Source organism: Phyllobates terribilis, unplaced genomic scaffold (assembly GCF_046119375.1).
Source record: "Phyllobates terribilis strain yellow unplaced genomic scaffold, ASM4611937v1 Scaffold_13__5_contigs__length_258822181, whole genome shotgun sequence".
NCBI lineage: Eukaryota > Metazoa > Chordata > Amphibia > Anura > Dendrobatidae > Phyllobates > Phyllobates terribilis.
In genome coordinates, this window is record NW_027362773.1 from 212,157,634 (window position 1) to 212,185,193 (window position 27,560).

General features: G+C 44.2%; 2 protein-coding genes across 12 annotated transcripts in view; one reads left to right on the forward strand and one right to left on the reverse strand.

Annotated features, from left to right (window-relative positions):
* NFAT5 (nuclear factor of activated T cells 5) overlaps positions 1-14,592 on the forward strand; it is a 72,151-nt gene extending 57,559 nt beyond the window's left edge. For 8 of the 11 annotated variants that reach the window (XM_073659237.1, XM_073659241.1, XM_073659239.1 and 5 more), the window contains 4 exons: positions 3,770-3,918; positions 5,902-8,176; positions 9,862-10,088; positions 11,071-14,592. In XM_073659237.1, the coding sequence (XP_073515338.1) occupies positions 3,770-3,918; positions 5,902-8,176; positions 9,862-10,085 (2,648 nt within the window). In that variant the 3' untranslated portion in view covers positions 10,086-10,088; positions 11,071-14,592. The remainder of the gene's footprint in view (positions 1-3,769; positions 3,919-5,901; positions 8,177-9,861; positions 10,089-11,070) is intronic. The other 3 variants (XM_073659238.1, XM_073659240.1, XM_073659247.1) reach the window with 1 other exon arrangement.
* A 1,378-nt stretch (positions 14,593-15,970) lies between these two features.
* The window catches only part of LOC141174361 (NAD(P)H dehydrogenase [quinone] 1-like), a 29,886-nt gene continuing 18,296 nt past the window's right edge, over positions 15,971-27,560 (reverse strand). The window contains exons 2-6 of the mRNA XM_073659255.1: positions 22,754-22,918; positions 20,350-20,480; positions 20,099-20,212; positions 18,899-19,000; positions 15,971-16,647 (exon numbers count right to left, since the gene is read on the reverse strand). Coding sequence (XP_073515356.1) covers positions 16,333-16,647; positions 18,899-19,000; positions 20,099-20,212; positions 20,350-20,480; positions 22,754-22,918 — 827 coding nt within the window. The 3' untranslated portion in view covers positions 15,971-16,332. The remainder of the gene's footprint in view (positions 16,648-18,898; positions 19,001-20,098; positions 20,213-20,349; positions 20,481-22,753; positions 22,919-27,560) is intronic.

Here is a 27,560-nt window from a genome sequence, read left to right on the forward strand (position 1 = left end):
GCATGGAGTGTGAGCGCCCCATGTAGAAATTCCCGCACTTACAGCCTCAACTGTTGTCAATGAGGTTATTAATGGTTGGCTGTGCTGAACTTGGGAAAATTATCATAATCCGCTGCTGGCAGATCCTGTGTAATCACCGATCAATGACGTCCCAGATGTGCTCAATGGAAGACAAGTCCGGAGACGCTGCAGACCATAGTGGCACATTTATGTCACGCAGGATACTCATCGTAGCATTAACAACATGTGGCCTGGCATTGTTGTGTTGAAAAAAATTACTCCAGGGACATTTCGAAAAAAATAACCGCACCACTGGTTCCGAAATCAAAGTAACACCAAGCTGTTACTGTAGCTGGAATGAAGGAGACTAGAGGGGTCCGACTACTGTACATTGTCACCCCACACCATAATCCCATGAGTGGGCCTGTGTGACATTCCTTCATGACGGCTTCTTCATGGCGTGGTCTCGTCAGATTCGAAAAATAGCGCACAGAGATCCATTCTGTACTGCAGGTGAATTTAGACATCACATACCAAGAGTAAGGTGTCTACACAAACCATCATAAAGTTTGTATGGAAGTTCTGAAAATTGCTGAGCAAGGATGTTTGGCATTTTACTGAACTTGCATATAAACTAACATCTGAGCGTGGAAATCATCAAGATCCAATGCTGGCAGCTCCTGTGTAATCACTGACCAAGGACGTCCCAGAAGTCCTCAATGGGAGACAAGTCTGGAGATGCTGCAGCCATGATAGCACATTAGGTAACACAGACTGCTCACAGTAGCACGAGCAACTTTAGAGCCTGGAAAAAAAAATCTAATGTGGTGCTGCCCTGTTTTATTTCTGCTTTGTTCTTCTTTTGTAATATAGGTTAATGGGCGCAGTTTGTAGTTTGCAATGATGGACCCCTTGGGGTTGTCACCAACGAATAGCAGCTGACTTCCTTTGCTAATTTAGTGCTGGAAAGCTCCATATCCATGTATTTATTGCAGCACTACCTGTAACTGAAGTCCATCTCATAGCTCCTTCCATGTTTGGCCTCCTGTCTATATTTAAGTTCTTCTAGAAGAACACAGGCACAGAATCTCTAGAACACCTGCTCTGCCTAAAAACACGTGTGCTTTAAAGAGCAACTAAACTTTTTGTTTTAATTATTGATAAGCCTTTGTAAAGCTACGAATCTTCGTTATGTACTCTATTAATTTCTCTTTCAAACACCATGCTGGAAGTGTTTTGACTGCCTAGTTCCATCTTTTAGAAGTTGCTTTGAACTGCTACTCTAGCAAGAATCCATACTCAAGCACTATTAAAAAAAAGCATGGAGGGAGCAGAGAGGTTCACAGACGGACAATGTTTGTAAATGGTCTGTGCACAGATTCTCCTAGAGCAATAGTTCAAAGCTGCTTCTAAAAGAGCGCAAACTAGGCAGTTAAAACTGCACTTTCAGCCTGGTGTTTGAGAGAGAAGAAAAGCAAAATAAGGTTCATACTTTGCAATGGTTGATAAATAATTAAATTAAAAAAAAAAGTTTAGTTACTCTATAAGGCTGAGAGCTGAATGCAGAATTTGTGGGTTCTTAGACACCAGTTCTACAATTAGCACCAAACCGTTGTGATATATGTTTGATAGCAGGGAGGTTATATATCACTTTTTCACAGAATTTTGAAAAAGTGAAATAACTTAAAGTAAGTGCAAAAACTGTGCCGCAAAGTGTTTTTATAAATGTTAAAATCCAATGTATTTGTCCTGTACCCCATGTATCAGGTCATTATATGGCAATACCAGAATGGCTCTTTAATGACTTCCAGGTTTTGATCTGAAGGGTAAATGTCAGCTCTTTGATGGAGATATAATCACTAAATGCGCCCAAATAACTGCAAAGCCCTTTTCCTGCGAGCCCCAGACAGGAAGGAGATCCAGGGCCCGGCCATGGTGGCGATCAGTCACCTTCAGATTCTAGAACTCTTTCCTGGCTGCTTCATTCTTCTAAGGTTCCCACATAGATTAGGGAGAACAGAAGGAGCTGATGTATCTGCTAAGTGAAAGAACAGATGGGAACGCGAGAGGTTTTGCCACGACCGTCTCTCCGTATCTATTCAGATTAAACAGATCTATTTTTGGTCTTTGAGCAAATATTCCATGTGTGCTGCTGGCGGTCGTCCATCCTCTTCGCCAGCCCGTCAGAAACCAACAAAAAAGGAGACGCATGAATATCGTGCCCACAGCACAAGGTTGTATTTCTCTTATGAGGATGAAGCTGCTTCCATATATAATCGTATGGAGGGTATTTCAAAAATCAGCCTCACTTTCATCTTTTTAACATGTTTTCTCGAATAGGTTGAATACACTTTACCCCTCCCCTCTTGAAGTTTTTAGAAACTATATTCTAGTCCTAGCTGGGTGACTCTATTCAGATGCTGCAGATATTTCTGCAAATACCCTATTCATCTGTGGGTGAAGAGCGGTTACAAGGAGCGTCTCTCGCTCTGGAGGGCCAGTCCTGTCCTGCACTATGCAAACATCAATGGGCTCTGTGTAATGCTTCATTTCTCCTGTGGTGGCGCTGCAGACACACTGACTCCCAGGTTTCCCAACGAGATTGTCCTAGGGAAATTTTTTCACAACTGGTTAATTGTCAAGGGGCTTCTCTAAAAAGTAGGGCTCGTCCAAAGTAGAGAATCCAATTGAAGGTAGCCATTGGTTTTGCAGTATTTTGGCCCCGTGCAATGATGGACTAGATTGCTCATGGCAGCACCCCACCAGTATCAATGACCCCTTCTCATCTCTCATTGACATAGTCCATCCTCAAGATACCTATAAATATATCAACTCATTTTGTAAGTTACCATTAATTTCAGTTTTCATTGACTAACCAGCTAATATGTTTGTTCTCTTAACTCGCTCCTCCATATAGCGGATATATAAATTAATAACGCCAAACCCCTTCACGTGGTGTGGTGATGCTATAGAAATTTTGGTTAAATTTACATATCTGGTGACAATGATTTTGATTTAGATTTGAGTATCCTGAGTCCAGGACCTGTCACTTGCCCTAAATATGTATTTTTTACATGGTGTAAATGCCGCTGTTCTCCTGAATGCAGCGTGTTTTTTTTTTTCTTTTTGTTCCTGCTCCTTTTCGCAAATATCAATATAGTACTTTCAGACAAGTGGGCGTGGTCATGAATTGTTGAAGACCACGCCTAGTTGGATAAAAAGACTACATTTATATACAAGAAAGAGGGACTATAGCTCGGGCCGAGTATTTACAGCTGCTCGGTGATATGGTTGAATCGCTCCCGTGTGCATGATTTGCAACTGTTTGACAGTTTTACTACATGTGAGGAATGTGTAAGAAATAGACATTCCTCACATGTAATAAAACTGTCAAACAGTCGCAAATCATGCACACGGGAGCGATTCAACCATATCACCGAGCAGCTATAAATACTCGAAGCTCGACCCGAGCAAACTCGGACAGAACATACTCGCTCAACACTAATGTCTATCTATCTATCTATCTATCTATCTATCTATCTATCTATCTATCTATCTAACATACATACATACATACATCCCTATATAGCAAATGACAGGTCCTCTTTAAAGTAAGCTGCTTCTGGTTAAAACTGATACTGTGTAACACTAAGAGCCGGACCGGAGTATCCCTAGTATAATGGAACGGCAATAGACTTTTTTTTTGTTAATTTTTCCATGACTTGGATGAAGTGTCTTATGCAGCTTGTATTCCTTCTTCTTTCCTCAGCCGTGACCCCGCCTGGGAGTAATATCGACCAAGTGAATTTGATTCCACCTGCCCGGGGGTCTCCGCACAAGTCAAGCAACATAATCAAAAATGAAGATGTGGCTCCCATGGAGCTGACCGGAGACCAGAGATCATCACCGCTGTATAATGTGCGTCCTGATAAAAGTCCGATAAGTGCCGAGAATTAGTGCAGTGCCAAGATTAGGGCGAAATCCTATTACCCTGTCTTATGATAACTATGACCTATCCCATGGATAGATCATTGATATAAGATTGGTGGGGGTCTGACCCACAGCACCCCAGCAGTCAGCTGTTATCCGCTCTGGCAGTAGTCGGACGTAGACAGTGGATGGAGCCGTAACGGCTTGGCTCCATACATTCAGTAGTGACTGTTCTCAGGTCCTAGTAAATTCAATAGGAGCTGTGTTGTTCCCACAACATTCACTATTTACATCTGAAGCTGAAAACACGATTTTTGGGGTTGTCAGATATATATATGTTCCAATGTAGCTCATAAACCACAAATTTTGCATTTTGGATTTGCATTACGGTAGAAGTACCGTTGATTCGATTTTTCAACGTCTCAACCATATACTGTTAAAAAAAAAAAAAATCTACAACCTGAATTGATCTGCTGTGCCAATTTTCACAGCAAATGTCACCCTTTGTAATGGATCAGGTGACACCCGTGGCAAATCTGCAGCAAAATGCACAATGTGATGCGGATTGTCCCTCTAGAAAATCCCCAGAGTATTGGTAATGTACACTTAGAGTATGTGGTAATTGAAATGAGGAGTGGTAAATGTGTGTATACATTTCCAGGAAGAATAATAGAGGAACAGCACAGTGTAGAGTTCTGAATAAAAGATGCCCCAATGTTGTTTTTTATGGGAATTACCTATTTGCTGAAACAGAGCAGACAGGGCAAGTGCCTAATGATCTTTACTGGGTGGTTTGTCTGGAGATCATAAAATTGCATACAGAGGAACTCCGCACTGTATCTCGGTGTGATACAAATGAGGTTTAAGTAAAAGCCATATCCAATACCTATAACAATGTCCAATACCGCTGGCTTCCAGCAATCTGTTTGACAGGTCCTGGGACGTGGACCAAGAAGTCGCAGATAATATCATTTTGGATTGGCTTTTAAATAAAACCACAATTACGTCACATAAAATCGTAGTAGGAGTTCCTTTGTATTGTGATCGTAACCTAAATCTCCTTTTGGTATCTTCCTAATAAAATCTAGCGTTCCTTGCAATACCTTCCTGCTGACTTTTGCCTATACACAGTAGTTAATCTTGAAAAAAAAATGCAGTTTAAAGCATGGTGGAAGAGCGGAGAAGTGGTTTAAAGGGGCAGTCACATAAACCAATATATATGATATCTTATCCACAGGATAGGTGATTAAATGCACAATCACTGAGGGTGCGACTACTGGGACCACCACTGGGAAGGTCTAATGTCCTCTGAATCTGCCGCATTATTAAGTATGTGCAATCACTGCTCCATTATCCTCCTATTTATGTTTTCGAGCATTGGTCGCACATGGGGGAGTCTGGGACACCCTATCTGGTGATTTAGTGACGGACCCCCCCACCAATCATACATGTGCCATCTATCATATGGGTATGTGGTAAATGTTGTGTACGGGACAACCCCTTGAGACTAGTCACAGATCAAAGCCATGTGTATACCCACATCTAAGAGTATACACAGAGGGGAGCAATCAATGCAGATTTACATATAAAAATTTTAGTCCTGTAGTGCCCCCCAGTGGTAAAATATGTATACTCTTTTTCTAAAGCTTGGAAATGTCTGCAGTGTAGAGGTGGCCATACACGAAGCAGGTTGATGGCTGAATGGACGATCTGGTGAATGATTGTTCTGCCGATGCAGCCATACTATTATCAGTCCATGCTGTCTATCACAGTCTTTCATCCTCTTAAGAAGATGACTGCCAGATGACTAAAAAGATCCTTCGCTGTTACGTTTTCCCCAACGGATGGGCATTTTGATTGAGGTTGTCCATTTTGTTCACTGAGCCATATTTGCTGACGTCTTGGATGTTATTTGCCAAAAGTTTCATTGAGTGATATTTTTTTTCTTTTTTTTTTTTTCTTTTGTTCTAGCAGACATCCAAGATTGTGGTATCGGCCCAGCAGAACCTGGAGAGTTCGCCCGGCAGTGGGTCTTTTTCATCTCCCGTCACCCACCTTCCCCCTGAGAACGAGCAGCAGGCCCCGATTCAGGTGCAAGTTTTCAGCCCCGAGCCGCTGTCCACCCTCCAACCCCAAGACATTGCTCAGCCCAGCACTTTCCAAGCATCACCTCCAAGCCAGAGCGAGAACGCCATCATGCAGCAGACAACGGCGTTTCAGGCCATGGAGTCCCAGAGCCGAGACGCCCTGCAGTCAGATCGGACCATGGTCGCCCTGACACAAATGGCAGAAGCTTCACAGCAGGCCCAGCAGCCTGCGTTACAGGAGCAGGCTCAGACTTTGCAGCAGCAGATGTCTAACAGCTTATTTTCCCCATCCAGCACCCAGATGCAGAACACCATTCACCAGCTTCAGTCCGGCAACTTTCAGTCCGGGGTGAGCAGCAGCAGCACAGAGGTGGACCTGGTCCAACAAGTCCTGGAGGCTCAGCAGCAGTTATCCTGTGTCTTGTTTTCTAGCCAAGGTGGGGGTGAAAACGAGCAGTCTGCAATGGGGCAGGTAGAAGAACAGATCAAGTCTGGGATATTTCAGCTCATTGGTTCGATGCAGAATGCTCCCAGTCAGAGCATGTTTTCTTCCCCTGACTCTGTGCACAGCAGAGCTGAAAACGTCCTCTCCGGGAGGCCTGAAAGTCTTCTTCAGCAAGCTGAGAACGCCATGACTAGTCAGCAGCAAGCAATGGAAACAAATGCATCCATGGTCATGGAAATGCAGCAAAGTATCCACCAGGCACCAGGGCCAATGCAAGCTGACCTATTCCAAACTCAGAGTCCAGGTGCAGGAAGCATCCAGTCCCCCGTGTACCAGCAGGGTTCTCACCTAATGAGCGGCCTCACTGCCAGCGAAGAGATGCAGATGCAGTGTGACATGTTCTCCACACCTGGAGTCACTGGGAATGATGGGAGCTCTGGGCAGCAGCAAGTATCTGCCCCCAGCTCGAGTCTCTACCAATCTTCCACGCCGACAGACAATGACAATTCCCCAAACCAGTCAGAACAGATGCAGAGCAGCGTTTTCCAGTCCATCGTCCAAATGCAGCACAGCGGGGACGGGCAAGCCCAAGTTAACCTTTTCTCGCCCACTGAAGACATGCTCGGGGTCCAGACAACTGGTGGTCAGCAGCAAGGGAGCGGACTGTTCCAACAAGCTGGGGACATGATGGCCCTCCAGCAAGGTAATTTTCTCCAGCAGTCTCCACACTCGCACGCTCCGCTGTTCCACTCCCAGAATACCATGGCAGATAACCAAACTTTGTCTCAAGACACCCAAGGAAGTCTCTTTCACCCTTCAGGCTCCCTCGGGCAGCATCAGAGCACCTCTTCTTCTCAAGAGCAGATGCAGGCTTCACTTTTCCATCCGCAAGAATCAATCACGTCTCCTGCCGAGCAGTCGGCCACGAATATGTACACTATGAGCTCTCTACAGAGCAGCCAAGTGCCTCAAGAGAAGCCGCTGTCGTTCTTCTCCAGCCAGAACTCCCTCCCACAGTTGCAGGGAGGCACGAGCCCGGAGCAGCAAGCGGCCTTCCAGCAACAAGCCCAGCTGTCCCATATTCAGAGTTCAGCGATGGCCCAGGAGCAGCAGCAGCCGCCGCAGAACCTGTTCCAAGCACAAAACCAACAGGCGGCCATTTTTCAGGCCGCGCACTCCATGGTGGGCATGCAGGGCAATCCTTCAGCCCACGAGCAGACTCAGAACATCCTCTTTAGTGCACAAAGCTCTATGGCCAATATGGCTGTACAAGAGCAGCAGCAAAGTATGCTGTTCAGTCAGAGCCAGGAGCCGATGGCAACCCAGGATCAGCAGAACCAAGCCTTATTTCATGCGCAGAACATGGACTTCCAGGCTCAGAGCCCGGTTACCTCTCAGCATGAGCAACAGCAGTCATCCATGTTTCACAGCTCCTCGCAGCTCCAGCTCGTTCAAGCCTCACCCACCTCTCCAGAGCAGCAGGTGGCGCTATACATGTCCCCAGCGTCCATGTCAGCCCTGCAGAACAGTATGGGCCAGGCGGAGCTGCAGCAGAGCAGCATGTACTCTCAGTCCATCCAGGGGACCACTCCCCCTCCTCAGCAGCAGGCTGCCATGTTTCACAGCGCAGCAGGGGGCGCCATGAGTCAGATGCAGGGGCCATCAGCGTCATCACCACAGGCCACTGGGATGTTCCTGTTTGGAATCCAAAACAGTAAGTTACAACCCAATATTTTACTTCTTGTTAGTCTTCTCATCCCCTGCTGGTTCAGTCTCTGCAGAGCATGCACTGCTATGGACCATCGTGGGAAATGCAAAGTGTCAGGGATTTAGATCCCAAACATCACAGAGACCCACTGTGATCTTTGGAGTGAACAGCTCTGTGCTGCCTCCTGTTGTCCGGACAAATACATGATTGGCCGACGATCAACCGAGGAGACTGCAGGCTGCTCTCACTAATTAGTTATCGGAAAGCTAACAGTGAGCATATGACATATACACCTCCGGACTCCAACACATGGAATATGTGTATATACCACCGTATGATCACTGCTAACTCCACGACAACCCCCACACTACTCACTGCCACCACCAATCCATTTTTTTTTTTTTCTCTGGTAGCGTATATGGCTTTGGGGGAGGCACGATTACAGAACAAAATAAACAACTATTAAATTTTATATTTAATCCAAAGGGGGGCAGTGTTTATGAAAAATATACAAAAGATTTTACTAAGGGGACAAAACAATACAGCATATACAGTCACAGAAAATAAAAGGGATTAACTGAAGAACTTACTATACCGATCGCAGAGACTATTCAGTTTAGCCGAAGGAGAGCACTTCGATTGGCTGTTACGTGAACGTGGTCCCTGCATACACGGATATGTATCTCTCAGCACAAACGACGATCCTAATTCTGCTTGATCTTTTATCAGCCCCCTGAGTCCCACCCGCACACTCCCCTGTGATGACCTCACAAGGGCCGGGTTGTGAGCTGGTCTCAGCCCTTCATGATTTTATGAAATCCCCCAACTTATGAGAACTCCTCATCGGATGGTCTTAGAAGTTGGAGATTGACACCGTATTTTTATTGGGATTTTATCTTTCCTTAGAGATCAAACATGACCCAGCTGCCGTGAGGTATCTTTGCACTGTTGATTTACGGCTCATCAGCTGGGCTCACAGATTTGAAAAAATATGCATATTATTCCCCAATTAGCCCTACCGCTAAAAATATATGTCTCCTACCACTCTGATTTATAGAAATTCCTCTATTCTATATTTTCTTTCAGTGCCTCTGCATCCAGCAAATGCCTGGGGATGAAAGAAATGTGCAAATGTGAAGCACAATGCTATTCTAATTTGTGATATATTCCCTTTGATCCTTAATGAGATGTTTCCTATCGATTCAATTTTTGTACTTTTTATCTATACGCAATACACATCGTCAGTCACCTGGCCCATATGTTAAACTGTGTCTATGCGTCAACAAATGTCTCTATGGCTGTCCAAGTCTCAATTACCTGTCAATTGTACAGCTCTTTGTCCTACAAGAAGCTCTTGCATGGTAATTTAACCTGGTTAATTAACTTCCTACCTGTACCAGTCTGTTGTACAATCCTACATCTCTTTGTCAGCTCAGATTGCAAATGAAAGAGGGGAAAAGGAGGGGGTGAGTGATTAAAGAGATTTTTAATATTTTCTATGACACGGTTCTCATTTTCATATCATCTTTTTAAGGAACCCTTTATCTAAATATTTGGTGGCTTATACCCCTTTTTCTTGCAGATTACTGGGGTGTCTGGGGCTCAATCACAGTTTTAGTGATGATTGCTATGGGGGATTATTATTGTAGCATTGGTAAAGAAACGACTAATCCAATGTGTTCTCCCTACAGACTGCAGTCAGCTGATGTCTCCAGGAGCCGGATCATTACCTGACCAGATGATGGCGCTAGCTCAGCCAGGCCAACCCCAAGGAGACGGACAGACGGTGACCACACTCCTATCTCAGCAAATGAATGAGAATTCCTCAATGACAACAGATCAGAACATGGAGAAAATCAGTGACTTACTGGTGTCTCTCCACAACCAGGGGAACAACATGTCCAGCTCTTTTTAAGCGGTAAGTGGAGAGCGTAGATCCTCCGTCTAAATTAATGAGACCAGGACCAGACATCTCTCTATACACAAAACCTTTAAATTTTGTTATTAAATCTTTTCCTGTTTTTTTTTTCAATTGGTCAATGCCCCCATTTTCTAAAAACCATAACTTTTTATTTATTTTTTTGTTTTGTTTTACCATCAGTGGCTTGGTTTTTTGTATGCTGAGTTGTATTTTTTTATTGGGACCATTTTGGGATAAATTCAACGCTTTGATCCCTTTGCATTGTTTTTTTTGTGGAGGGACCAGTGCATTGACGGGAATATAGAATTTGTGGCTTTTGGTTTTTTTTTATATTTATTTGAGTTATTTATATTTTGATAGATCGGATTTTTATGAAGGCGGCGATACCAGTTATGTATTTTTTTTTTTATTTTTTGAGTGGGGAAAAAGGGGTCAATTTATTTTTCTTTTTAAATGGTTTAACTACTTATTTACATGTTTTGTCAGGAGACTTATTTTAATAGTACTATAGATGCCCACCCACCAAGATGGCGGCGATGGGGGAGGGGGGGCCTGCTGTAGCACATTCATTGGGTTAAAACACAGCCAGCATCCACCTTATCTGTATATGTACTTACTATATCGGGAAGGGGTTAAAGTGACTATCCCACCAATGACGTTCATTACCTATTCACAGGAAAGGCGACCACAACCCAATCCTCTTTCATGGGTGAATGTAAGAGACAGGGCATATGTTACCCCCCCCTCCATATATGGTGCAGTACTGTTCCTGAATGTTAACTTGCATGGGACCTCTTCTTGTGACCGGTGGGGTTCCCAGTGCTCAGACCTCCACTGATTCATAGGTGTCTTACTAGTTGATCTGCAAGTAACAGCACATCATATCAGCTGTATGTTAGAAGTAGGACACCTCCTTTTAAATGTCCTAATATGTCCCATTTTATTATCACATTTTATCATTTTTCTTCTTCCCTTCCAGATGCAGCCGGAGCAGCGTCAATGCGATTTCACCGAAACAGGATGCTTTGGTTTTTTATCGGTCACGGTCCAAGTAGAATCGGTTTTTAGTGTTATGCTCCCCCGCCTCATACTCATCTTTCTTCAGTATTTAGCGACCAAGACTACATAGCTAATATGATGTCATACTCCAGAAAGCTGTAACATCGCCCCCAAACCCTGCGGGGGGCGCTCAGCGACTTTCTCCAGTGGTTGTGATGTTTACCTCTTATTTCACCTTTTATGTCCGTGTGTTTTATGTAGGCGTGTATGTATGATATATAAATATGTATATAATATATATATATATTTTTTTTTTCTTCCTATTTTATTTCTTTTTTGTTTGTTTTTTTGGCCCTGAAGGAATCCATTTAATCTCCCTCCCAAGAAGCTGTGATAGTTGTATGCTGTGTTAGCAAGTGAGGATGGCGCTTTGTAGAACGGGTCCCGTGCCCCTACGGCCATTCTCGCTGAGGTCGGAGGAGCGATGGTTGTGACCTTTTTAGGCAATTAATGCTGCACTTAAACCTGTCTTCTGCTGCCCTCTGGTGGGCGACAGATGCAGCGACTTTTACTTTTATTGAGCCATGTAGATATATTTTGGTATCTAATCCATTTCTAGTTGCTCGTTTTCTTTGTATGTGTCTTCTGTAATCCATCAATTCTTCAATCGGACGCTTTTTTTTTGGGCTTGGCTAATCATCGTGAGATGCCGTAGCCAAAATGCTTTAAAAAAAGGAGAAAAAAAAACACCCAGTCCCCTGATTTTTAACAGTTTCAGTAGTGCAGGTCTATATGAAGGGAAGCTTTTTGTTTTTCTTCACAGCGAGGCCCAACGGCGGCCATCTAATTCTCGTTTTCAATCGTTTCAAGTTTTTCGAATGGTTTTTATCTAATGTGTTTTAATTTTGGGGGTTTTTGGGGTTTTTTTGCTTTTTTTTTTCCATTTATTGAAAGCTCTATTTTGTATTTAGCTCTTTGCTACATGTACTGAACAAAGTGCGTTAGCAAAAGTATAAATAAGAAGTATATAAAAAAAAAAAAGAAAAGGTTTATATATAAATACTATACAGAAGATATTCTTTTTGCACACATTTGTGGCAGATTTTGTCCGTCTTCGTCTCTGTAGCTCCTTTGGTAAGGGGACGGGGAAGAACTGGAAATGCTGCTTTATATGGAGTAGGGTCAGGGGTGTATGGGCAGGCAGGTAGGTATGGAGAAGGGGGCGGGTTTTTTTTTTATTTAATACGGTCTGTAGTTCCTTCACATAGTTCTGTATGCATCCTATCCTCCCAACACAAGGAGCCAGCAGTGCTGAACTTCATTCATGACCTTACAGGTATAATACAGACTGCAAACTGACAATGACCTTATACTACGGCGGCAGGTGCTGACTTCACATGTGCAAGTTTCCCAGTATGGACCACTTTTTCTGGATCAGTCTCAGGTCTCCTGACCCAAACTCAGCAGGAGGTTGACTTAGGGCCAAGGGACCTGATTCATAGCTGGTCCAGAAATGGCAGCCCTTGAGCAGATTGTGAAACTTACGCTTCACAGATCCAAGGGTTATATTGTGCTATATTCAAGGCCAAAGAAAAGGGGTTGGGTTTCTGCTATATTCCCTGTAAAAGTAGACTCATCTGTAGCTTCCACCATCTGTGTTTGAAGCTTTTTTTTATCTATTCTCACAAGTTACAAAGCTGGTTTGTATTCTGAATCTTAAACCAGTAATTTAACCACCTTCACCCAAGTGGCTTAAAGTTACTTAGGCTTAATAAAATTAAATAGAAAATGTTTCTGCCTCAATAAGTAATTTTACACCAGTAATTTAACCACCTTCACCCAAGTGGCTTAGTTATTTAGACTTAATAAAATTAAACAGAAAATGTCTCCACCTCGACAATTAGTTTCATCCATCAATATGACTGCCTTCATATTGAATTTCCACTGTAACAGGAGGTGCAAATTAATGAGTGGAGGTCCACTTTTTTTGAATATATTTTTGAATCCTGTAACCAGCCTTAAATGGCAGAGGTTTTAGTGAAGTGACCCTAAATGGCCTGGAGAAACAATATATATAATGATACATGATTTAATATGAATATAATGGTAATATGAATCTGTAGTTGTGTTCGTGATATCTGGCGCCTCACTGACTCATACGCACATATGAGGCCGGAGCACGGATGATATAACATGGCCCTTATTCTGTTTAGTGGATGCAGATCTTATTTAGTGGTCTGTAAGTTTTTAATAACTCTGAAATTGTATTACTTTGTTGCATTTTTTAAAAAGTTTAGCAACTTTTGATTTTACACCAGTCAGGCAGGATGAGACGAGGATGGGCATCGGTTTTTGGCCTTACATATGCATAATGACCAGCAAGACTTTTACTGGAAGCTCCATAATGTGTGCAGTCATTTCTCCCTACATTGCTCTATGGTAGATTTTAAAGCGTGGCTTTACATAGTGTAGTGTCCACCTTCCCAACCTAGCCATAAGATTGTGAGTATAGAGTTCATACATTGTCATAAAAGTGATCCCCACGATGTACTGCAACATGATCATTCTTAATCAGATCCCCCAACACCTATTAATAATTTATTGAATATTGCGATGTATTATTTAAATGTTTCCTTACCTTGTTCGCTGTAGTCAGTGGCCTGCAATGTGGCTAGTGCTGTAATGGGGTGGTCAGACTTTGCAAAGTTCACTGGACATATCTTCTGCCTGTTATTGAGAATGACAACAGAAAGGAGTCTGACAACCACTGTCGCCACGCTGAGCCCCAGAAATAGACCACAGATCAGATTTTCCGCTTTATTTGGAGTGGATTTTATATTTCTATCTGTCACAAACATTACTGAGTGAGACATCGAACACTACAGACTGAACACTAACATCTGCTTTATATTCTGGACTTTCAGTAGGATCCATAATGATCATACTGGAGCTAGTCATACAATACCAAGATCAGCTACCTGTGGCTTTCCAGCTGTTGTGGAACCACAACTACCAGCATGCCACAACAGCAGACCCCCGAACTAGACGGTTTAGATACAACACATCAGATCTCACACTCCTGACCTGGTGTCACAAGCTTCCACCGGTTACATATCCGCGGCTGCTGACCGCCGCCGGTGGTCTTGTGTTTTGATGTGTAATACAAGGCAAGAAGCTGCAGCAGCCAGTGTGTGTGTGTGGGGGGGTTAATTGAGTGGTATAGGGGGCACCAGAACTACCTACCCAGCCTCTCCATCCCCCTCCCAGTAGTGAGCAGTGCAGGGCACGGCTCCGGGGGGCACGAGCAGCAGTGTATTTTCTACCAACTACAAGCAGTTTGTTCTGTCGAGTGGCAGAGGTATTTTTATTGTTTTTAGCAATCTTGTAATAACGTGTTAAATATTAAACAAAGGATATTTTGCTTCTATCGGGACATTTGTATACTCTTTGCAATTATATTTCTGTAAACTGCTCAAATCAATAAAAACATTGAAAGTTTTCAGATCGCGTGCCTCGCCTCATTCATTTTAAGGTCAAAATGGGACATAGCGTTCTCATTATTAAACGGAGGACTATAATATTATAGCAGCTGTCACTAAGACTACTGCAAGTTATATTCTGGTATCTTAAAGAGAATGCATCATCAGCAAATTACATTTAAAGGTATTGATCACCCTTGGTGAAATCTTTGGCAAGCGCTGCAGCTCGTCAATTCCTAACAGTGTGAAATGTACAATCTCCGCTCACCGCTCCATCTCCGGAGCCTCACGCTCCGGTTCTAGTAGTCTGTACTTTCGGTCACTAGACTAGAGTTTCTTCCACGTTTCACAATTTTCTGTTTAGATAAGTGTCTGAGACTAGTCGGCACATGATGACCACTAGAACCAACAAGTGGAGCCAAATCCTAACTATGTGCACATTACACACCATTAGGAATTGGCACGCTGCAGCTTTCACCAAGGGTGGACAACCCCTTTAAATTGGGTTTTTATGTTCAATGTATTTTTTCCACAAATACAAATCACTATCTTTAAAAAAAGAAAACACTACCAACCTTGCAATTTTCACACTGGCTATAATTTTCAGCAGTCTCATGATCACCAAATATATAATTAAAATAACTGATATCAAATATATAGAAGTGTTCAGAACCACCATTCACAATAGGTGGTCACAGTTCACCTCCTCCCCCTCCTGTACAATGACTCAACACCTCTATATACAGTAGATAATACTGGATCCCCCATTCACAATAGGTGATATCACAGCTCACCTCCTCCTGTTCAACGACTGATAACACCTCTATATACAGTAGATGACACCGGATCCACCATTCACAATAGGTGATGTCACAGCTCACCTCCTCCTCCTGTACAATGACTGATGACACCTCTATATACAGTAGATAATACCAGACCCCCCCCCCCCATTCACAATAGGTGATGTCACAGCTCACCTCTTAGCCCTCTCTGTACAATGACCTTTGCAAAGATTAGAATATGCTCAGTTAATACTTCTATACAAAATAATTTGGTACAAATCAGTCAATAGCTGCTAAAGTCTGTGTGAAGAACAGGCAGTAGGAGTCTAATATTAGGCCTAATGATTGAACACTGCAAGTTGTCATATCTGATGTTTTTCTCTTTTCTCATTACCAGCAAACTTACTTCTTTTTTTTTTTTTTTTTTTAGAGATCTAAAATACATACTGTTTAGATCAGGTTTTTATGACATTCCTCTTAAGTGCTATATTGACTACTATATTTCTTGTCACTCACCATTTGCAGAAACTGATAAGTCATTAATTTCTAGTTATAGAACTGGATGGAAAAGAACTTTGTAAAAATTTTACAATATGTTGCAGTACGCAGAAACCTCCAGTAGGTGGAGACAAATTTTTATTTTTAAGCATGCTTGTACAGTAATGGTGGGTTTACAATAGCCGATGGTGGATGTTAAACGGCTTCCAACAGGCTACATATATATATATATATTTATTTATTTTCCGGTCAGAGGTCATTTAGCATCCTGCTAAAAGGGACATTTGGCAGATGCTGATAGTCCATACATGCTCATTGTATGGAGATCAGTCTCGGTCATCATATTTCAGCCAGTGATCTTTTCATATGTCCTTTTCAGTAGAATGCTAGGCTTTTGTGTACATCCTATAAGTCCTCATTGTGGATCATATGAAAAGGAAGACTAAGTACAGGAAAATACAAGATTGTTTTATTGGACATAGCTCAGAGCTTGGTGCAGCCCGCTTTTACTTGATTGTCAGGGGGGAAGGCCTTACCCCCGTGCTGACCTACAGTAAACCCATATTTGCTCTTTGCGTTCTTCTCTACCACTTCTTTTTTCAGTACGAAGCCTCCTGCAAAGGAAAGGTCAAAATCCTCATTGGCTGCAAAATGAATGGGTTTTTCTTCCCAGATGTTGTCCAGGCGAGCTTGCCAGGCATCCAGGATGAGGGATCGTTTTTCAGGAGGAGTGTGCGTAATGCTGTAATTGATCTGAGGCTCCAGCACTTGGAAGCCACAAAAGTGCAAGATCCCTCTCTGTGGAAAGAGAACAAAGAAGCTAAAGGGGTTGTACAGAAGCAGCGCCACCCTGTGCCATAGGCTGTGCCTGGTAATTCAGCTCTGCCTTTTTCAAAACAGCTTTGATCTCTCAGATTTAAATGCTTTTCCACTTCATACATTTATCGTCTATACACAGAATAATAGATAAAAGTATGATCACTGGACCAAGAATAGGAGCAAGGGGGCGCATATGCGACCACCACTCCATTCACTTCTATGGGACTGACAAATGTGCATGGAGCTTCTTGATTGATAGGGCAAAACTCATTCAAGGGCTCTGCAGCTGCACACTGACACTGTGTGTGACCGGTTAATCAAGATATCAAGTGCTCACAATGCAAATTCAGGGGGCACATCATAGCCAAAAGGCTCAGTGCACCCGAAGCCCCCTAATTTGCATACAAAATTTGTTTATGCAAACCTCTACAAGCTATGCTCCAGGAATGACTTTTACAGGCTCCAAGTCCCCCATATACCCGTATACACTCCCTGACAGAAGTTATGTCGCTTATCCATGTTATGCAAATAAAAGCTTATAGCCGGACGTTAAATTCATCCATTGGTTTTATAAATTAATCTTTTGAAAGCTGAAACCCTCCCAAATTTGGTATAGGTTAAGAAAATAAATTGGCATCAATGCTGAAATATTGATCATTTAATGAACACAGAATGGTCAGATTTTGGGAAGACAAAAGTTTTGTCGCCTGGTCATATAATGCACACAATCCTAGTTTACATCCTCACCAGTGCTCAGTAAATGACTGGTTAATTAGTGGGTGTGTATAAGAAGAAACCCAGCACCCCAGACCTTCACTTGAACTGCAACTTGAGCTCTGACAACATGCCAAAAATCCACCCTGCGACCAAAGCCTTGATTATCAAGAGGCTGAAGACCAGATCCACTGCAGAGGTGGCTGGCACCTTTAATGTGTCTCAGCGTCAAGTACAAAGAATTAAAAAAAGATTTGAAGAGACTGGAGATGTGTTTGACAAGCTCAGGTCCGGCAGACCCCACAAGACAACTGCTCAGGAGGAACGTTTCTTGGTTAGAAAATCCAAAGCAAGCCCCTCTTCCACTGCAGCAGAGCTCCAACAGGCCTGGTCACCTCAAGTCCCTGTGTCAACTAGAACAGTTTGTAGGATTCTGTCTCGAAATGGCCTCCATGGTCGAATCAGTGCCCAGAAGCCAGCACTAAACAAAAGGCAAATAAAAAACAGTGTGGCATTTGCAAAGTCCCACAGCCTGCTAAACAGATGGACGCTGGATTTCTCTGATGAATCTTCAGTAGAATTACACCACAGCTGCCGCAAATACTGCAAGAGACCTACTGGAGCCCGTATGGATCCAAAATACACCCAGAAAACAGTTACATTGGGTGGCAAGATCATGATCTGGGGTTACACTCCGTATGGGGTGTGCGAAACATTTGCAAGGTGGAAGGCAATATCAATAGCCTAAAATATCAAGAAGTATTAGCTACCTCTTACATTCCAAATCATAAAAGGGGTCAAATTCTGCAGCAGGATGGTGCTCCATCTCATACATCCGTCTCCACAACAAAGTTCCTCCAGGCAAAAAAGATCAAGGTGCTCAAGGACTGTCCAGCCCAGTCACCAGACATGAACATCGTTGAGCATGTTTGGGGTAGGATGAAAGAGGAAGCTTGGAAGACAAAACCAAAGAATCTAGATGAACTCTGGGAGGCATGTAAGACTGCATTCTTTGCTATTCCCGATAACTTCATTAATAAATTGTATGAATCATTGTTGAACCACATATATGCAGTCCTTCAAGCTCATGGAAGTCACACAAAATATTAAATCTGACTCTAAATAGCACCACAACTTCATTCACCAATGTTATGCAACATATATTTGTATTTTAAGATAATTATTTGTTTGAATATCACATTACTTTCTGTGGGCGACAAAACTTTTGTCTTGCCAAAATCTGACCATTCTGAGTTAATTAAATGATCAATATTTCAGCATTGATGCCAATTTATTTTCTTAACCGAAACTAAATTTGGGAGGGTTTCAGCTTTCAAAAGAATAATTTATAAAACCAATGGATGAATTTAACGTCCGGTTATAAGCTTTTATTTAGATAACTTCTGTCAGGGAGTGTAAGTGGTTTAGTTCAATTTTTTTTTTTTGGGGGGTGGGGTCTCTCTGGTGACATCGGTACACCCACTATCCTTTAATACAGAACTATTAGTCCTTTTACCTGTACTGGCCACAGAAGAACATTGATGTCTCCATTGATCCCAATAGGGCTGTACATGGATTCCAGCCCCCCAGTCGTGAAGGACAGAACTGCCCTTTTATTCTGTGGAAAGAAAGAAAATGCCATTGTTTAGTGACCACATAGATTCACCTTTTTTTTTCCCACTGGGTGTATATGTCCCTGTTTTGAATCTGTTGCCATTTGGTTCTCGCACCTCACTGTTCCTGAGATATGACCTTCTCTTCCTTGTATATAAATCTAGTCTTGGCGGCTTGTGAAAGTCCAACCAGTTATGCATTATTTGTCTTGCAGGCCCAGACCTAAAAACTTGTGATTTAACACTATGGGAAAGCTAGGTGAAACCTCCAGCAGAAGCTGGGAAAGCTAGGTGAAACCTCCAGCAGAAGCTGGGAAAGCTAGGTGAAACCTCCAGCAGAAGCTGGGAAAGCTAGGTGAAGCCTCCAGCAGAAGCTGGGAAAGCTAGGTGAAGCCTCCAGCAGAAGCTGGGAAAGCTAGGTGAAACCTCCAGCAGAAGCTGGGAAAGCTAGGTGAAACCTCCAGCAGAAGCTGGGAAAGCTAGGTGAAGCCTCCAGCAGAAGCTGGGAAAGCTAGGTGAAGCCTCCAGCAGAAGCTGGGAAAGCTAGGTGAAGCCTCCAGCAGAAGCTGGGAAAGCTAGGTGAAGCCTCCAGCAGAAGCTGGGAAAGCTAGGTGAAGCCTCCAGCAGAAGCTGGGAAAGCTAGGTGAAGCCTCCAGCAGAAGCTGGGAAAGCTAGGTGAAGCCTCCAGCAGAAGCTGGGAAAGCTAGGTGAAGCCTCCAGCAGAAGCTGGGAAAGCTAGGTGAAGCCTCCAGCAGAAGCTGGGAAAGCTAGGTGAAACCTCCAGCAGAAGCTGGGAAAGCTAGGTGAAATCTCCAGCAGAAGCTGGGAAAGCTAGGTGAAGCCTCCAGCAGAAGCTGGGAAAGCTAGGTGAAGCCTCCAGCAGAAGCTGGGAAAGCTAGATGAAACCTCCAGCAGAAGCTGGGAAAGCTAGGTGAAACCTCCAGCAGAAGCTGGGAAAGCTAGGTGAAACCCCTGAAGAAACAGGGAAACCTGGGTGATCATTAAATATGGTTGCCTTCACAGAAACAGAATTTTTCTGAGCAATTTTAAGATGCCTTCTCGTAACTGGCATTTTTTGTAATGTCACTTATTGACCACCTTACCTTAAAATGTCCATTATCGTACATAGATGATAGACTGTAAGCAAATCCTTGAGTTAGAACCCGATCAAACCAGCCCTTGACGATGGCGGGGAGTCCGAACCAGAACACCGGAAACTGACAAATAGAAAATAAACACATTGACCAAAACAAGTGTAAAAAAATGTTTTGAAAAATGACACCAGAAGCCTAATTGTTCCTATTTGCATCTGCTCCAATTTTTTCAGTACAGATGTGTGTATACAGGATTGTACCTGAAATATCACAAGGTCCGCAGCCTCCAGCTTCTTCTGCTCCGTTACAATGTCTTTGCTGAGCCGTCCCTCCTTCCAGGCAGTCACAGATTCTGGGCCGTATTTGAAGTTGTCAGGATCCTGGGCTTCTCCTGCACACGGTGGAGATATTACATACATAACTCTCCACGCATTACATAGGTAAAAGGTGAATGGCTGCTGCAGAGGAAGCAAATTATATAAATGTGATAAATAGACAGAAATAAACCACTGTAACCGGTAACAAAAACAAAGTCTGGTAGACTGAACCCAAACCCCCTTTTATAAGACCCAATTGGAAGTCTGTATAAATGTCAACTCACTGTTTTCAGTCTCCTTTACCCAGTTATCCTGTGATATATTGCTACTACCCACACAGGAGAGCCGGGAGAGAGCAACAGACCCCGCGCTACACATGGAGGGCAGGGAGAGAGCGACAGACCCCGCGCTACACATGGAGGGCAGGGAGAGAGCGACAGACCCCGCGCTACACATGGAGGGCAGGGAGAGAGCGACAGACCCCGCGCTACACATGGAGGGCAGGGAGAGAGCGACAGACCCCGCGCTACACATGGAGGGCAGGGAGAGAGCGACAGACCCCGCGCTACACATGGAGGGCAGGGAGAGAGCGACAGACCCCACGCTACACATGGAGGGCAGGGAGAGAGCGACAGACCCCACGCTACACATGGAGGGCAGGGAGAGAGCGACAGACCCCACGCTACACATGGAGGGCAGGGAGAGAGCGACAGACCCCACGCTACACATGGAGGGCAGGGAGAGAGCGACAGATCCCGCGCTACACATGGAGGGCAGGGAGAGAGCGACAGACCCCGCGTTACACATGGAGGGCAGGGAGAGAGCGACAGACCCCGCGCTACACATGGAGGGCAGGGAGAGAGCGACAGACCCCGCGCTACACATGGAGGGCAGGGAGAGAGCGACAGACCCCACGCTACACATGGAGGGCAGGGAGAGAGCGACAGACCCCACGCTACACATGGAGGGCAGGGAGAGAGCGACAGACCCCACGCTACACATGGAGGGCAGGGAGAGAGCGACAGACCCCACGCTACACATGGAGGGCAGGGAGAGAGCGACAGTCCCCACGCTACACATGGAGGGCAGGGAGAGAGCGACAGACCCCGCGCTACACATGGAGGGCAGGGAGAGAGCGACAGACCCCGCGCTACACATGGAGGGCAGGGAGAGAGCGACAGACCCCGCGCTACACATGGAGGGCAGGGAGAGAGCGACAGACCCCACGCTACACATGGAGGGCAGGGAGAGAGCGACAGACCCCACGCTACACATGGAGGGCAGGGAGAGAGCGACAGACCCCACGCTACACATGGAGGGCAGGGTGAGAGCGACAGACCCCACGCTACACATGGAGGGCAGGGAGAGAGCGACAGACCCCACGCTACACATGGAGGGCAGGGAGAGAGCGACAGACCCCACGCTACACATGGAGGGCAGGGAGAGAGCGACAGACCCCGCGCTACACATGGAGGGCAGGGAGAGAGCGACAGACCCCGCGCTACACATGGAGGGCAGGGAGAGAGCGACAGACCCCGCGCTACACATGGAGGGCAGGGAGAGAGCGACAGACCCCACTCTACACATGGAGGGCAGGGAGAGAGCGACAGACCCCATGCTACACATGGAGGGCAGGGAGAGAGCGACAGACCCCACGCTACACATGGAGGGCAGGGACAGAGCGACAGACCCCACGCTACACATGGAGGGCAGGGAGAGAGCGACAGACCCCACTCTACACATGGAGGGCAGGGAGAGAGCGACAGACCCCACGCTACTATGGAGGGCAGGGAGAGAGCGACAGACCCTGCACTACACATGAAGGGCTGGAAGAAAGCGCCTGACCCTGCACTACACATGGAGGACAGGTAGAGAGTGACAGACCCCACACTACACATGGAGGACAGGTAGAGAGTGACAGACTCCGCACTACAATAAAGAGCAGGGAGAGCGCAACAGACCCCACACTACAATGGAGAGCAGGGAGCGAGTGACAGACCCCCTACTACAATGGAGAGCAGGGAGCGAGTGACAGACCCCCTACTACAATGGAGAGCAGGGAGCGAGTGACAGAACCCACACTACACATGAAGCGCAGGAAGAGAGAGACAGACCCCACTAAGTTATTAAAAAAAACAACACAAACAGCATAAACCTAGAGGAGGCAAACAGAATATTTGCTAAATTTATTAATGTGGCACATGCTGTAGTGCGTGGTCTGTTGCTCTTGATAGACATTTTAGAAAGTTTAGAAAAGTGTCTAGTGAGGCGGAAAAAAATCTGGAGCATTAGCCATAATAAATGTAGCCATAATATTTTACCACTTGTCACTTATATGGGAAGGTACCTGTAATATCATCTCTGGACACTAGGGGGTTGAACTTCATGGCGTATAGATCAGATACGGTGACCTCCCATCCCTTCCTCTCCAGAGCTTGCACAGCGGCCTCCTTCATTGCATAATTAAAGGACGTCCGCTCCGGATGACCCAAAACCACAAGAGCGCGTTTTCCTGAATGAGAAGAGAACATTTACTAGAAACACTCAGATTGTAGAATATACAAATATAATATATAGATTATGTAATACAACCGCAAAATTATATTATCCACCACCATCCTCACGGCATACAGTGCCTACAAGTAGTATTCAACCCCCTGCAGATTTAGCTGGTTTGATAAGATGCAAATAAGTTAGAGCCTTCAAACTGCAAACGAGAGTAGGTTTTATGAACAGAAGCATAAATCTTACAAACCAAAAAGTTATGTTGCTCAGTTGAATTTTATTAAATTTTAAACATAAAAGTGTGGGTCAATTATTATACAACCCCTATATTTAATATTTTGTGGAATAACCCTTGTTTGCAATTACAGCTAATAATCGTCTTTTATAAGACCTGATCAGGCCGGCACAGGTCTGTGGAGTTATCTTGGCCCACTCCTCCATGCAGATCTTCTCCAAGTTATCTAGGTTCTTTGGGTGTCTCATGTGGACTTTATTCTTGAGCTCCTTCCACAAGTTTTCAATTGGGTTAAGGTCAGGAGACTGACTAGGCCACTCCAACACCTTGACTTTTTCCCTCTTGAACCAGGCCTTGGTTTTCTTGGCTGTGTGCTTTGGGTCGTTGTCTTGTTGGAAGATGAAATTACGACCCATCTTAAGATCCTTGATGGAGGAGCGGAGGTTCTTGGCCAAAATCTCCAGGTAGGCCGTGCTATCCATCTTCCCATGGATGCGGACCAGATGGCCAGGCCCCTTGGCTGAGAAACAGCCCCACAGCATGATGCTGCCACCACCATGCTTGACTGTAGGGATGGTATTCTTGGGGTCGTATGCAGTGCCATCCAGTCTCCAAACGTCATGTGTGTGGTTGGCACCAAAGATCTCGATCTTGGTCTCATCAGACCATAGAACCTTGAACCAGTCTGTCTCAGAGTCCTCCAAGTGATCATGAGCAAACTGTAGACGAGCCTTGACATGACGCTTTGAAAGTAAAGGTACCTTACGGGCTCGTCTGGAACGGAGACCATTGCGGTGGAGTACGTTACTTATGGTATTGACTGAAACCAATGTCCCCACTGCCATGAGATCTTCCCGGAGCTCCTTCCTTGTTGTCCTTGGGTTAGCCTTGACTCTTCGGACAAGCCTGGCCTCGGCACAGGAGGACACTTTCAAAGGCAGTCCTGGCCGTGGAAGGCTAACAGTAGTTCCATAAGCCTTCCACTTACGGATGATGCTCCCAACAGTGGAGACAGGTAGGCCCAACTCCTTGGAAAGGGTTTTGTACCCCTTGCCAGCCTTGTGACCCTCCACGATCTTGTCTCTGATGACCTTGGAATGCTCCTTTGTCTTTCCCATGTTGACCATTTCTGAGTGCTGTTCACAAGTTTGGGGAGGGTCTTAAATAGTCAGAAAAGGCTGGCAAAAGAGATCTTTAATCCACACATGTGAAGCTCATTATTCTTGGTGCCTGAACTACTTCTTAATACTTTAGGGGGACCAAACAGAATTCTTGTGGTTTGAGGGGTTGAATAATAAATGACACTCTAAATTAACTTTTAACGTTTTTCAAAAACAAAACAAAACAAAAAACAAAAACAAAATTTGCTGCAGTGCATTTCCCACTTCTAGGCTGATCTACAGTACAAATGTCACAATGCCAAGTTAATTCCGCATGTGTCAACCAGCTAAATCTGCAGGGGGTTGAATACTACTTGTAGGCACTGTATACAGTACACTGATGCAACCAACATTCCTACAATAGTGAAATTCTTATAACTAGAGCTATGTATGTACAAAGTGAGTACAGAATAGTGAGTGCAGCTCTGGAGTATAATACAGGATGTAACTCAGGATCAGTAATGTAATGTATGTACACAGTGACTGTACCAGCAGAATAGTGAGTACAGCTCTGGAGTATAATACAAGATGTAGCTCAGGATCAGTACAGGATCAGTAATGTAATGTATGTACACAGTGACTGCACCAGCAGAATAGTGAGTACAGCTCTGGAGTATAATACAGGATGTAACTCAGGATCAGTAATGTAATGTATGTACACAGTGACTGCACCAGCAGAATAGTGAGTGCAGCTCTGGGGTATAATACAGGATGTAACTCAGGATCAGTAATGTAATGTATGTGCACACTGACTGCACCAGCAGAATAGTGAGTGCAGTTCTGGAGTATAATACAGGATGTAACTCAGGATCAGTACAGGATAAGTAATGTAATGTATGTACACAGTGACTGCACCAGCAGAATAGTGAGTGCAGCTCTGGGGTATAATACAGGATGTAACTCAGGATCAGTACAAGATCAGTAATGTAATGTATGTACACAGTGACTGCAGCAGCAGAATAGTGAGTGCAGCTCTGGAGTATAATACAGGACGTAACCCAGGAACAGTAATGTAATGTATGTACACAGTGACTGCACCAGCAGAATAGTGAGTGCAGCTCTGGAGTATAATACAGGATGTAACTCAGGATCAGTACAGGATCAGTAATGTAATGTATGTACACAGTGACTGCACCAGCAGAATAGTGAGTGCAGCGCTGGGGTATAATACAGGATGTAACTCAGGATCAGTACAGGATCAGTAATGTAATGTATGTACACAGTGACTGCAGCAGCAGAATAGTGAGTGCAGCTCTGGAGTATAATACAGGATGTAACTCAGGATTAGTAATGTAGTGTATGTACACAGTGACTCCACCACCAGAATAGTGAGTGTAGCTCTGGAGTATAATACAGGATGTAACTCAGGATCAGTAATGTAATGTATGTACACAGTGACTGCACCAGCAGAATAGTGAGTGCAGTTCTGGAGTATAATATAGGATGTAACTCAGGATTAGTAATGTAGTGTATGTACACAGTGACTCCACCAGCAGAATAGTGAGTGCAGCTCTGGGTTATAATATAGGATGTTACTCAGGATTAGTAATGTAGTGTATGTACACAGTGACTGCACCAGCAGAATAGTGAGTGCAGTTCTGGAGTATAATATAGGATGTAACTCAGGATTAGTAATGTAGTGTATGTACACAGTGACTCCACCAGCAGAATAGTGAGTGCAGTTCTGGGTTATAATACAGGATGTAACTCAGGATCAGTAATGTAATGTATGTACACAGTGACTGCACCAGCAGAATAGTGAGTGCAGTTCTGGAGTATAATATAGGATGTAACTCAGGATTAGTAATGTAGTGTATGTACACAGTGACTCCACCAGCAGAATAGTGAGTGCAGCTCTGGAGTATAATACAGGATGTAACTCAGGATCAGTAATGTAATGTATGTACACAGTGACTGCACCAGCAGAATAGTGAGTGCAGCTCTGAAGTATAATACAGGATGTAACTCAGGATTAGTAATGTAATGTATGTACACAGTGACTGCAGCAGCAGAATAGTGAGTGCAGCTCTGAAGTATAATACAGGACGTAACTCAGGATCAGTAATGTAATGTATGTACACAGTGACTCCACCAGCAGAATAGTGAGTGCAGCTCTGGAGTATAATACAGGATGTAACTCAGGATTAGTAATGTAATGTATGTACACAGTGACTGCACCAGCAGAATAGTGAGTGCAGCGCTGGGGTATAATACATGATGTAACTCAGGATCAGTACAGGATAAGTAATGTAGTGTATGTACACAGTGACTGCACCAGCAGAATAGTGAGTGCAGTTCTGGAGTATAATACAGGATGTAACTCAGGATCAGTAATGTAATGTATGTACACAGTGACTCCACCAGCAGAATAGTGAGTGCAGCTCTGAAGTATAATACAGGATGTAACTCAGGATCAGTAATGTAATGTATGTACACAGTGACTGCACCAGCAGAATAGTGAGTGCAGCTCTGGAGTATAATACAGGATGTAACTCAGGATTAGTAATGTAGTGTATGTACACAGTGACTCCACCAGCAGAATAGTGAGTGCAGCTCTGGAGTATAATACAGGATGTAACTCAGGATCAGTAATGTAATGTATGTACACAGTGACTGCACCAGCAGAATAGTGAGTGCAGCTCTGAAGTATAATACAGGATGTAACTCAGGATCAGTAATGTAATGTATGTACACAGTGACTGCACCAGCAGAATAGTGAGTGCAGCTCTGGAGTATAATACAGGATGTAACTCAGGATTAGTAATGTAGTGTATGTACACAGTGACTGCACCAGCAGAATAGTGAGTGCAGCTCTGGGTTATAATATAGGATGTAACTCAGGATTAGTAATGTAGTGTATGTACACAGTGACTCCACCAGCAGAATAGTGAGTGCAGCTCTGGAGTATAATACAGGATGTAACTCAGGATTAGTAATGTAGTGTATGTACACAGTGACTGCACCAGCAGAATAGTGAGTGCAGCTCTGGAGTATAATACAGGATGTAACTCAGGATCAGTAATGTAATGTATGTACACAGTGACTGCACCAGCAGAATAGTCAGTGCAGCTCTGAAGTATAATACAGGATGTAACTCAGGATCAGTAATGTAATGTATGTACAAAGTGACTGCACCAGCAGAATAGTGAGTGCAGCTCTGGAGTATAATACAGGATGTAACTCAGGATTAGTAATGTAGTGTATGTACACAGTGACTGCAGCTCTGGGTTATAATATAGGATGTAACTCAGGAT